General features: G+C 38.9%; 2 protein-coding genes across 2 annotated transcripts; both read left to right on the top strand.

Annotated features, from left to right (window-relative positions):
• The first annotated feature begins 2,493 nt into the window (after positions 1-2,493).
• LOC133025743 (CD209 antigen-like protein E) lies at positions 2,494-4,434 on the top strand. Its single transcript, XM_061092486.1, has 5 exons — positions 2,494-2,644; positions 2,876-2,941; positions 3,783-3,934; positions 4,011-4,135; positions 4,210-4,434. The coding sequence occupies exons 1-5, from the start codon at positions 2,494-2,496 to the stop codon at positions 4,379-4,381; spliced, it is 666 nt and encodes a 221-aa protein (XP_060948469.1). The 3' UTR covers positions 4,382-4,434.
• Positions 4,435-5,479: 1,045 nt separating this feature from the next.
• On the top strand, positions 5,480-11,735 carry LOC133025742 (C-type lectin domain family 7 member A-like). Its single transcript, XM_061092485.1, is given in 11 exon segments — positions 5,480-5,584; positions 6,275-6,339; positions 6,702-6,787; positions 6,883-6,963; positions 7,075-7,209; positions 10,153-10,248; positions 10,482-10,553; positions 11,098-11,103; positions 11,134-11,285; positions 11,362-11,486; positions 11,564-11,735. Coding segments are annotated over 11 exon segments (1,095 nt in total).
• Positions 11,736-12,895: the final 1,160 nt, after the last annotated feature.

The following is a 12,895-nucleotide window of genomic DNA, read 5'->3' as shown; positions in this document are numbered from 1 at the left end:
CTCAACCTCCTCGGGAAAAATGTTTACTGACATTTATTAATGTGGTGAGAAGTTATTTTGAGTCATTTTCTCACAGACTTCAATAGAAACAAACAGTGGAGTCTCCCTCTGCTGGTTGGTTGAGAGAATACAAGTTTCAGGCACTTCTGCATTGGCTTCTCTTTCCAGACATGGAGTCAGTTCTTATTTACACTCAATAGTTTTGACTTAAAACATGAATGAAGAAATATGGTTTCGCTGCGGGAGAGGCAGAGATCCAAGTCTTCTGATCTCAGGTCACAACTAAAAGTGTTGACATTCAACCGACTGAAAGGAAACAAACAATAAAACATGAATGTGCAGCGACTGGAGAGAAGTTAACTGCGTCAGAACCGGATGTCTTGATGAAGATGTCTCTTCTTCACAGTTTCTATCAGAAAGAATGTCTTTAACAACTAGAACAAAACATGTGGACGTGGTGTCGTCTGTTGTCCGTTGGGCCGAAGCTCTGCGACCTTCTGTCCTGCAGCTCTCGGACTGGGAGGAGTCGAGCGAGCATGGCTGGTTAAACCCCTCCCCCCGCGTGGACGATGCGGCGTCTGATTGGCTGTCACGATATTCTGTCAACTGAGGCGTGAGTTGATTGGACGAAACTCACTGGACGCGTCATTGTGTAACATCCGAACAAGGAATCATTCCGGAAAGTTTAATACGTAAAACGTTTTTTTGTTTTTCTACGTGAACGTAAACTTAATTCTGAAATTGTTTATTATATAGGAATAATTGTTTTTCGTTTTTACTAATTATAAATGAAAAAGATAACTTCATTTCTTATTTGAGTAAAAAAAGCTGAAAAAACTAACGACATGAAATCTGAAAATAATCTTGTGAATTATGAAAAAGAGAGCAGAAACATTTTAGCTCCAGTGAATTTAACATGTTTCCATAGTTTTCATTGTTTATATTGTTGAGCATAATCTGCTCAAACTGTTTCTCTTTGTTGACAAACTCTATTTAACCCAAAGGGAACACTTCAGAGTAATTTATATAATTTTTTTTAAAATACTTGGAAATTTCTAATTACTCAAAATAAACAACTTCATCACTTTCTTTGTGAAACATTCAAACTAAATAACATCACTCAGGTCTGAGACATCAATTTTAGAAAACAACAAATATCCGTTTGACCAGAACTTGAGGAAGTGAATTATGTTAATGATCTGGTCTGGAGGAACGACACGTCTTCTTAGAGCCTTCAGCACATTTCAGTCTGACAGGCTACAACAGTTTTCGAGCAGGTGTCAGACAAAACTAAATATATTTCAAAATTTATCCTCACTGATGATCCCACAGCAGGAACATGGCTGAAGCTGAAGTTCTTCAAAATATTAAGTTCAAAAGAGCGAGGGGAAACACAGATGGTGAGTTTTAAAATATAATTCTGAATTCTGAGTGTACACCTTGTTTTATATTATTATTATTATTATTATTATTATTATTATTATTATTATTATTATTATTATTATTATTATTATTATTATTATTATTATTATTATTATTGTCATGAATTTGAGATGTTAAAACAGTGAGTTGTTCATTTGGAAATTGTTCCTTTTCATCAGTCTTTGACTCGGTGGACTTGACTTCACTGTTTTTCCATTTTTTAAAACTGAAACATTCCAGAAGTCTCCAGGATTCATTCCTTGTGTTTTTCTGTTTGACAGAAACATGAACACTTTTGACAACACAACATAAATGTACATATATGTATATTTTTGTGTTGCAGTGGCCACACCCTCTACAGATGAGGACACTTATTGCAACTTGAATTACTCGAAAACTCAGCGACCTGGTGAGTGATAAACTGCACAAAACTATTTTAACAATCATGTCACACGTTTTTCAAAGGAAATTACGAACAAAAACTATTATCGATTTTCATTTCTTCTGGTTTTTGATTGTTTATTCTGAAGACACAGCTAATGACCTTTTCATTAATTTCTGACTTTGTATCATAGGAACAATAATCTGCAGATCAAATGATAATAGACATTAGTTAGTTGCAGCCATAATGTTGTGTATACTAAATTTAAAATAACATTCCTTTCCTAAACCTTGAGTTCAATCGCATATTAAAATGTTTTTTCTGCCGTTAAATTATTTTTTACGCTCATGTAAATTGCATCAGCTTGATGCCACTTCTTGATTAAAATGGAAGTTCAATTCTACTTAAAAGATTAAGAGAGAAGATGTAAAAACTATCTGCGTGTGTTTCCTGTACAAAAGTGTGTGGCTAAGATAGTGGTGTGAAAAAATATACAAAATGAGGAAGTGACAGAGAAATACTTATAGTCAACTCCAAAGAAAAAGTCGAGCCTTCTACTTCCTGTCGGCTACACTCGCTCCTGGTTTTTACAAATTCATCTTTAATCTGTTAGGGTTGATTTCTGTTGGTCGTTGGTCGACTGTAAAAACAAAAGACATGAAAGTGGGACTTCATCTTTAAAGACTAGTATGAATATTTGTCATTTATCTCCATATTTCTCTTCTGCTGTTGAACAACCTGCAGCATCAAACAGGCGATCGGGGGTCACATCGGAGCGAGTGGTCCTGCTGGTCCTCAGTGTTCTCCTGGCAGCTGCCGTCATAGCTCTTGGTGTAACCCGTGAGTTTGATTCCTAGAAGTGCATTTTTCAGAACGAGTCATAAAATTTGTCCAGACACTTCTTCAAATTAAAACTTTTACTTTTAGATGTTTGTTTGGGTTGATGTAAAACCAACAAATGGAATTTAACAACATTTCAAGTTAATGATTCTCCTGCTCCTCATCAAGAACTGACTCGTTTATCAAATGAAGGTTTAACCTTTACTGATGAGATTGTCTTTTTCTCATCAGTTTATGAAAATACTCAAACCAAGAAGAGTCTCCAAAAGCTTCAAGATGAGGCAACAAATCTCACAGGTAAACTTCTTCATTTTGTTTCCGAAGGTTTTAAGGTTTCATCCGCAGCAAGGTCACTTTCTCTTGAAGTAGTTTCTTCACATTTCTGCTTCTTCTCTGTTCAGACGATTCTGATGAACGACTGATGAAAGTTACATTTTGTTTAACAGGAATACTCAGTAAGACAGTTGGTCACACATTAGCTTCTCCTGATGATGGTTAAAGAAACAGTGAAGGACTGATGGATTCAGTCACTTCAGCTGTGTCTCAGTTCAGCGGCTGCATCCTTCAGAGGACGCGGTCGACCCGACCCACGAAGGAGGCGTCCTGGTGGGTCGGGAACAGAAATGAGACGTTCTCGTCTACAAAGGATTTCAATGCTCTTGTCTGCCCTTACTGCTGTTGCCTAGCAACAGAAATGAACAAGATGATAGAGTTTATGCCCCTTGGTTTACTTTAATATTTGTCCCATTAAATGTTTGGAATAAATTAAAGCGTGATAACGAGAAGCATCGGACGTCTCAACTCGTGCCGGCTCCATCAACCTTTTGAAAAAGGGTTTGTCACCTGAGTGCAATGCATTCTGGGATAGATTGGGACAGGAAAGATCCACCCGTTGGAGCCTTTGTTTCTCTGGGTTAGACGGATGCATCTGTCGGCCCCATTTGAAGGAGCCTCTGATATGGGACAGCGTAGTCACTGCCCCTGATTAAGACACAGCAATTGACTGGAACTGCAGTTGCAGAATAGCTGCCTTGCTCAAGGGCAGTTTATCACCACCATCTCAAACTCAAATTGTCATCAGTCTTTCAAAACTCCAGAAAAAACCCCAGTGATTTCCTTTGCTGTTATCTCTCCAAAGATGAAACATGTCCGAGGTGTGAGGACGGCTGGGAGCCACACGGAGGAAAGTGCTACTTCTTCTCCTCGGTTAGGTTATCCTGGACTCAGAGTACAACACAATGCAAATCAATGAGAGGAGACCTGGTTGTGATAAACAACAGAGAGGAGCAGGTATAAAACACTGCTGCAGGTCGATGTTCTCATATTTTATCACATCGTCACAGATAAATCACCTTCTCCTCTTCAGAGATTCCTGCAGTCTAGAGTGATAGAACAAATGGACAAGTCTGAGGACATGTTCTGGATCGGACTGACAGATTCACAGAAAGAGGGTGTATGGCTTTGGGTGGACAACTCACGACTGGATCCAAGGTTTGTTATTGAGAAATCACTTTTTGTCATCGACGTCAGTAAGGTTTTCATGAATCCGGTTCTGTGTTTCCCAGATTGACGTTTTGGCGTAAGGGTGAGCCAGACAACTGGAAAGGGAATGATTCTGATGGACAGGATTGTGTGAGGATGGGGAATAAAGGCGGAGCCATGGACCTGCAGTCCTGGTTCGATAGATCCTGCAAATCGCCTCAAAAAAGTGTTTGTGAGAAACCAGAAAAAGCATGAGCCTGAAATTCATGTGGATCAGATTGAGCTCGAGTCCTCAGCCACTTTCACAAACTGAGACATGATGCTTTATTAATGAAGATCTTCTCCAGAAATAAACAAAGTTGAATAATATCTAGAGTCTCATATGTTCTTCAGTTTCCTTGTTATTTTAATGTGACGTCTACTCCTGCCTCATATCAAATCTCTGAATATTAAAATTTTATATATAATATCTCCATCTGTCCTGTTGAGTCTATTTTGAGTGTTTGTGTGAGAAACTACAGATTGAGAACATCTCAACCTGCTCGGGAAAAATGTTTACTGACATTTATTAATGTGGTGAGAAGTTATTTTGAGTCATTTTCTCACAGACTTCTATAGAAACAATGAGTGGAGTCGCCCTCTGATGGTTGGTTGAGAGAATACAAGTTTCAGGCACTTCAGCATTGGCTTCTCTCTACAGACCTGGAGTCAGTTCTTATTTACACTAAATAGTTTTGACTTAAAACATGAATGAAGAAATATGGTTTCGCTGCTGGTGAGGCAGAGATCCACGTCTTTCTCTATCCGGAGAGATGGGAAGGAAAATCAAACATAACTTTTCAAAACTTTCTTCTTTATTCCAAATAAAATGACTCAGATCTCAGGTCACAACTGAAAGTGTTGACATTCAACCGACTGAAAGGAAACAAACAATTAAAAAATGAATGTGCAGCGACTGGAGAGAAGTTAACTGCGTCAGAACCGGATGTCTTGATGAAGATGTCTCTTCTTCACAGTTTCTATCAGAAAGAATGTCTTTAACAACTAGAACAAGAACATGTGGACGTGGTGTCGTCTGTTGTCCGTTGGGCCGAAGCTCTGCGACCTTCTGTCCTGCAGCTCTCGGACTGGGAGGAAGCGGTGCCGGGAGAGTGGAGGACTGTCTACTCGCGTCCAATCACGTCTCAGTATCTGCTGAAGCTGACATGCAATCAGTAAGCTCTATGTCCAAAAGCTGTCGCCCTGTCCTATCACATCGCTCCGTCTCCGGTTGGGAAAAACCAATCAGTGTGATCTGTACTCCATTTCAAGCGACGTCACTCAAGTTCAAAGCCAACCGTTCAGCCAATGACCATGGCCTTCTTCAGTTCTCGGCGCTGCCAAACCCCGCCCCCCCCTCCGGATCCCGGTGTATTTTCTACTTCACTCGACACAATGAGGATTTACTTCTACGGAAAGGTAAGATGTCGCCAAAGTCATTTCACTTAGTCAGACTGCTTGTAAGCTAACTTTTTACACCGAGAAACCTGAACATTCGCTTCTGAACGCAATGGCCGTTAATTCACTTGCTGCTGATGAGGCCACAGTCATTTCACTGAGTCAGACAGCCACAGCTTACTGCTAGCTAACGGCCATGACACCGGATTGAACATTCGCGACTTATCGCCGTTCATTCATTCGTTACGAGTGGCCGTAACGAGTGAATGAACGGCGATGACACCGGGCGTTAATTCACTCACTCGCTGTTGATGTCACCACAGTCATTTACCTCAGTCAGACTGCTAGCTTGTAAGCTAATGTATTACACCGAGAGATGGCCATGACACCGGGCCGTTGACTCGCGTTTGTAAAATCACCGGTCAAACTTGACGCTTTTCATACCGCTGTACGTTATTATAATCTTTATGACAGTAGTGTATAACATCATTATAATGTAACACAAGGTTTAACTTTGCATCTCTATCAAATAATAATAAAGTTGTATAAACGTGTATGTAACCAACTGTAATACAAGCAGTTATGGAAATCTACTTATTATATTATACAATGAGCTGAAATGTGTTACAATTTGCTGATAAGTTTGCTGATTCTTTTTTTTTCTCTCACATGTATATACTTGTATAAACTGAATATGTCTTTAATGGTCAGATGGCTTCCAAAGACAAAAAACACAGAGCTATGGGTGATGAGGAGTGGATGTCCCGTCTGCGTAGGTTTGCTGCTGAAGGAGCCTGGCCCGCTGATGCAGGAAACCGGCCGGTACCATGCCAGAAAAAGTGGCACAATCTGTTTCTGAAGGTAGACTTGGGGGAAGTGATATGTGTACAATCATTACACTTAAAGCAAAGTAATAATATTACAATTCACTATCAATATTACAGATTGAGAAATGCCCGCTGCAGCTCAGGGGTCAAAGGTCTCTGTTTGGAGGGACACAGACTTGTAACTGTTCCATATAAAGATAGTATCAGATGTCTTACATAATATAACGATGTCTTGGTGTTGTATTACATATTATTGAATTTCATTTTCATTTCCTGGAACCTGTAGCCATCAATCTCTGTGTCCTCTTCAGTGACACCACAACCAGGACCCTCATCTGCATCCCCCTCCATCACACCTGGGCAACCACCACGCAAGCCCACTTTGACTTTGGCATCAGTAAGTATTGAGGGTTTACTGAAGCTAATGTTTATATTTTGCATATGTTTACATTTTAAACGGCTACACATAAGGTTACTCTTTCTTCTCGTCAGTTTACAAAACCACGGTTCGGGGGATCACATGGTGCCCATGCACAGCCAAACTTGGCTTCGGGTGGGCAGCGTGGAATCAAGGTATTACAGATATGATGAAATGGTCTAGTCTTCTTATATCTGTTTTGTTATAAGTAATTATGACACAATGCTTTATTTATTTTCGTGTAAACTGTCCTCTTCTTCAATTAGACCACAACTGGCACGCCGTCACCTGGCCACAGTCCCAGGCACTATATTCAGACTGTCTCTCCTCTGTCTCTTCCCCCCTCTACTGTGTCTGCAACCAGCTCCACTTCCTGTGTCACATCGGCTGCTACTGGAGCTGTGAGAAATTCCTCATTTAAGTTGTTGTCTTCACACCGATATTTTATTCAACTTGAAACAAGCCTCCTTCATGAGTAGCTTATAATCATGTCTATGTATTTGCCTTTTTGTGATTTATAAATTAGAGTGTGTCAACTGCCAACTCCTTGGACACCTCCTCTGCTTCTCCCAGCTTCCCTGTGGACTCTGCCTCTTATGACTGTGTCTCCTCGCACCATCGTTTGTGCTCTGACCTGACGCTGTGGTATGATCCACCATTAACAACGCTCATTGCTCCCGCTGGCCCCCTCCCCATCCCAACTCCTGCCCGAAAACGGTACATTACGACAACAGACAAAAACAAATGCGGTCAGTGTCACCAGCCCCGGGATCAGGAAAGTGGCCATCGTCAATATTATGGCTATATATACTGTCCTTGTAACACTGACATGCCACATGACCAGTGGCTGGAGGACATGCGGAGGAAGAGGGCAGCAAAGAAATAACTTCATTCTGTAAATAATGTATGTATATAGTTTTAAAAGAAAGTGTTGTTCTAATAGTTCAGTATTTGTTATCCTCTAATGCTTTTAGTTTTTTTTAATGTTTATTGGCCAATACATGAGGATTTCTTTAATTCTTTGTATTTTTATTGTTTTTTATTACCTCCAACAACAAAGCGGTCATTTTTCACTCTTGTCTGTTTGTTGGTCCATTTATTTAATGCATTCATTCGCTGTTACTGTTGTTTATGGTTCTCTTTGTCAAGATATATTATATTTTTTATAATAAACGTATACACTTTTTCTACAGCACTATCTTGTTTATTTTTCCGAATGCTCTATGCAAGCATTACAAGCAGTACAAACCCACTGTTTGAACATTTGACCAACATAAAGTAACTAAGTGACATTTAAGAGATTCGTAATACTAGGTAATTGACGGGAATTGATCACCACAGTTGCTTATGCCATACTCCAGCAAAGTGTCATTTTGGTCATATTACTCTAATTAATACAATAACAAATGCATCCTACAACATCTGACAGGCACCAGGATCAGTTTCAAATCCCTGTCCTTTCCATTTCCTCTCTTTTTCTTTCTCTTTTCTTTCCCTGTTCTCCCCTCTTTTTTCCCCCTCTTCCCCTTCTTTTCTTTTTCTTCCCCCACCCATACAGACTATTATATTGGACGAAACTCACTGGATGCGTCATTGTGTAAAATCCGAACAAGGAATCATTTCGGAAACTTAAATACGTAGAAAGGTTAATTGGTTTTCTACGTCAGCGTAAACTGAATTTTGAAATTGTTTATTCGATAAGAATATTTTTTTAGTTTTTATTAATAATAAATGAAAAAGACAACTTAATTTCTTATTTGAGGGTAAAAAACAGAAAAACTAATGAAATGGAATCTGAAAATATCTTGTGAATTATGAAAAAGAGAGCAGAAACATTTTAGCGCCAGTGAATTTAATATGTTTCCATAGTTTTCATTGTTTATATTGTTGAGCATAATCTGCTTAAACTTATTATCCCTGTGTACAAACTCTATTTAACCCAACAGGAACACTTCAGAGTAATTGTATATAATAGTATTAAATAGTACTGGGAAATTTGTACTTACGCGAAATAAACAACTTCTTCACTTCCTTCGTGAAACATTCAAACTAAATAACAACACTCACGTCTGAGACGTCACTGTTAGAAAACAACAAATATCCGTTTGACCAAAACTTGAGGAAGTGAATTATCTTATTGATCTGGTCTGGAGGAACTAGACGTCTTCTTAGAGCCTTCAGCACATTTGAGTCTGACAGGAAAGATTACAACAGTTTTCGAGCTGGTGTCTGACTAAACTAAATTTATTTCAGAATTTATACTCACTGATGATCCCACAGCAGGAAAATGGCTGAAGCTGAAGTTCTTTACTCTGATATTAACTTCAAAAGAGCGAGGGGAAACACAGACGGTGAGTTTGAAAGTATTATACTGATAACTGAATGTATACATTGCTTTATATTATTATTATTGTTATAAATTTTAGAGGTTAAAACAGTGAGTTGTTCATTTTAAAATTGTTCATTTTAATCAGTCTTTGACTAGGTGGACTTGACTTCACTGATTTTCCATTTTGTAAAACTGAAACATTCCAGAAGTCTCCAGGATTCGTCCCTTGTGTTTTTCTGTTTGACAGAAACATGAACACTTTTACCAGCAGAATATAAATGTACATATATGTATATTTTTGTGTTACAGAGGCCACACCCTCAACGGATGAACCCACTTATTCTGAAGTCAAGATCTCAAAAGCTCAGCGACCTGCAGAGCTGCCTGGTGGGTGATAAACTGCACGGAACTAATTTAACAATCGTGTACAAGTTTTTCAAAGGAAATGACCCAAAAAAACCTTTTTATTATAAGAAAGATAATCTGCAGGTCAAGTGATAATGAACATAAGTTAGTTGAAGCTATATTGTTGTATAATAAAGTAAAAAAATAACATTCCTAAATAAAATGTGTTTTCTGCCTTTAAATTATTTTGACCCTCATGTACATTGCATCAGTTTGAAGCCACTTCTGTAAATAAATGCTCGTCGATAGTTTGAGTAAAAAGGAAGTTCAATTCTAGTTGAAAGATTAAGAGAGAGGTGTCAAAAACTATCTGCGTGTGTTTCATGTACAAAACTGTGAAGATAAGTCAGTGGTGAGGAAAGAAAAACAAAAGAGTAAGTGACCGTTATGAAGGGTCAGAGAAATATTTATAGTCAACTCCAAAAGACACAGTCGAGCCTTCTACTTCCTGTCGGCTACAATCGCTCTTTAATCTGTTAGGGCTGATTTCTGATGGTCTGATAGACTGCAAAAAACAAAATACATGAAAGTGGGACTTCATCTTATAAGACTATTATGAATATTAGACATTTATCTCCATCTTTCTCTTCTGCTGTTAAACAACCTGCAGCATCAAGCAGGCGATCGGGGGTCACATCGGAGCGAGTGGCCCTGCTGGTCCTCAGTGTTCTCCTGGCAGCTGCCGTCATAGCTCTTGGTGTAACCCGTGAGTTTGATTCCAAGAGTACATTTTGCAGAACGAGTCATAAAATCTGTCCAGACACTTCTTGAAATTAAAACTTTTACTTTTAGATTTGTTTGTTTGTGTAGATGTAAAATCAACGAATGGAATTTTACAAAATTTGAAGCAAATGATTCTCCTGCTCGTCATCAAGAACTGACTCGTTTATCAAAAGAAGGTTTAACCTTTACTGATGAGATTGTTTTTTTTCTAATCAGTTTATGAAAATACTCAAACCAAGAAGAGTCTCCAAAAGCTTTAAGATGAATGTGAGGCAAAACCTCTCTCAGGTAAACTTCTTCATTTTGTTTCTGAAGGTTTTAAGGTTTCATTCGCAGCAAGGTAACTTCCTCTTGAAGTAGTTTCTTCACATTTCTGCTTCTTCTCTTTTCAGACGATTCTGATGAGAGTTACATTTTGTTGAACTGGAATTTTCTTATCATTTGTCCCATTAGATATTCAGTTAAATTAAACGTGATAACGAGAAGCATCGGACGTCTCAACGCCTGCCGGCTCCATCAACCTTTTGAAAACGGGTTTGTCACCTGAGTGCAATGCATTCTGGGATAGATTCGGACAGGAAGGATCCACCCGTTGGAGCCTTTGTTTCTCTGGGTTAGACGGATGCATTTGTCGGCCCCATTTGAAGGAGCCTCTGATATGGGACAGCGTAGTCACTGCCCCTGGATTAAGACACAGCCATTGACTGTTACTGCAGTTGCAGAACAGCTGCCTTGCTCAAGGGCAGTGTACCACCACCATCTCAAACTCTAATTTTAATCAGTTTTTCAAAACTCTTGATATTCAAAGTCACTGCAGCTTCCAGATCTAAAGTAACCAGTGATTTCCTTTGCTGTTATCTCTCCAAAGATAAAACTTGTCCGAGGTGTGAGGACGGCTGGGAGCCACATGGAGGAAAGTGCTACTTCTTCTCCTCGGTTACTTCATCCTGGACTCAGAGTAGAACACAATGCACATCAATGAGAGGAGACCTGGTTGTGGTAAACAGCAACGAGGAGCAGGTATAAAACACTGCTGCAGGTCAATGTTCTCATATTTTATCACATCGTCACAGATAAATCACCTTCTCCTCTTCAGAAATTCCTGGAGTCTAGAGTGAGTGAAAAAATGGAAAAAGATGAGGACATGTTCTGGATCGGACTGACAGACTCAAAGAACGAGGGTGAATGGCTTTGGGTGGACAACTCACGACTGGATTCAAGGTTTGTTATTGAGAAAACACTTTTATTCATCAACGTCAGTATGAAGGTTTTCATGGATCCGGTTCATTGTTTGCCAGTTTGACGTTTTGGCGTGAGGGCGAGCCAAACAACGTGAAAGTGGAGAATCCTGATGGAGAGGACTGTGTGAGGATGGGGGAGAAAAAAGGAGCCACGGACCTGAAGTCCTGGGTCGATCAATCCTGCGAATCGACTCAAAAAAGTATTTGTGAGAAACCAGAAAAAGCATGAGCCTGAAATCCAGTTGGATTAGATTGAGCTCGAGTCCTCAGCCACTTTCACAAACTGAGACATGATGCTTAATTAATGATAATCTTCTCGAGACATAAACAATTTTGAATTGTATCTAGAGTCTCATATTCTCTTCAGTTTCCTTGTATTTTTAAAGTGACGTCTACTCCTCCATCTTATAAAATCTATGAATATTAAAGATTATATATAATATCTCCTTCTTTTCTGTTGAATCAAATTATGAGTGTTTGTGTGAGAAACTACAGATTGAGAACATCTCAACCTCGTCGGGAAAAATGTTTACTGACATTTATTAATGTGGTGAAAGTTATTTTTAGTCATTTTCTCACAGTCTTCGATAGAAACATCCAGTGGAGTCGCCCTCTGCTGGTCGGTTGAGAGAATACAAGTTTCAGGCACTTCTGCATTGGCTTCTCTTTCCAGACCTGGAGACAGTTCTTATTTACACTCAATAGTTTTGCCTTAAAACATGAATGAAGAAATATGGTTTATGGTTGGGAGGAGTCGAGCGAGCATGGCCGGTTAAACCCCTCCCCCCGCATGGACGATGCGGCGTCTGATTGGCTGTCATGATGTTCTGTCAACTGAGGCGCGTGTTGATTGGACGAAAGTCACTATACGCGTCATTGTGTAAAATCCGAACAAGGAATTATTTTGGAAACTTAAATACGTAGAAAGGTTAATTGGTTTTCTACGTCAGCATAAACTGAACTTTGAAATTGTTTATTCGATAAGAATATTTATTTAGTTTTTATTAATAATAAATGAAAAACACAACTTAATTTATTATTTAAGGGTAAGAAGCAGAAAAACGAATGAAATGGAATCTGAAGATAATCTTGTGAATTAAGACAAAACAACAGAATTATTTATGAATTTATTTATGAATTCTTGGAAATTTCTAATTACTCGAAATAAACCACTTCTTCACTTTCTTTGTGAAACATTTGTCGTGTATTCACTAGAGTTAATGATTTTAGCATGTGCTTAAATACAATGACAGGCTGATATATATGATGCTTATCTTTGTGACTCTCAGACATTCCCAGAGAATCCTCCAGATGTTTATTCAAGGAGGTCTGTCCCTCTTTGGAAAGACCTTTTACCTAGGGAATGACCTCTGACCAGCAAATGGAAGG

Source organism: Limanda limanda, chromosome 19 (assembly GCF_963576545.1).
Source record: "Limanda limanda chromosome 19, fLimLim1.1, whole genome shotgun sequence".
In the NCBI taxonomy this organism is placed as follows: domain Eukaryota; kingdom Metazoa; phylum Chordata; class Actinopteri; order Pleuronectiformes; family Pleuronectidae; genus Limanda; species Limanda limanda.
This window is presented reverse-complemented; position numbering and strand designations above follow the sequence as displayed.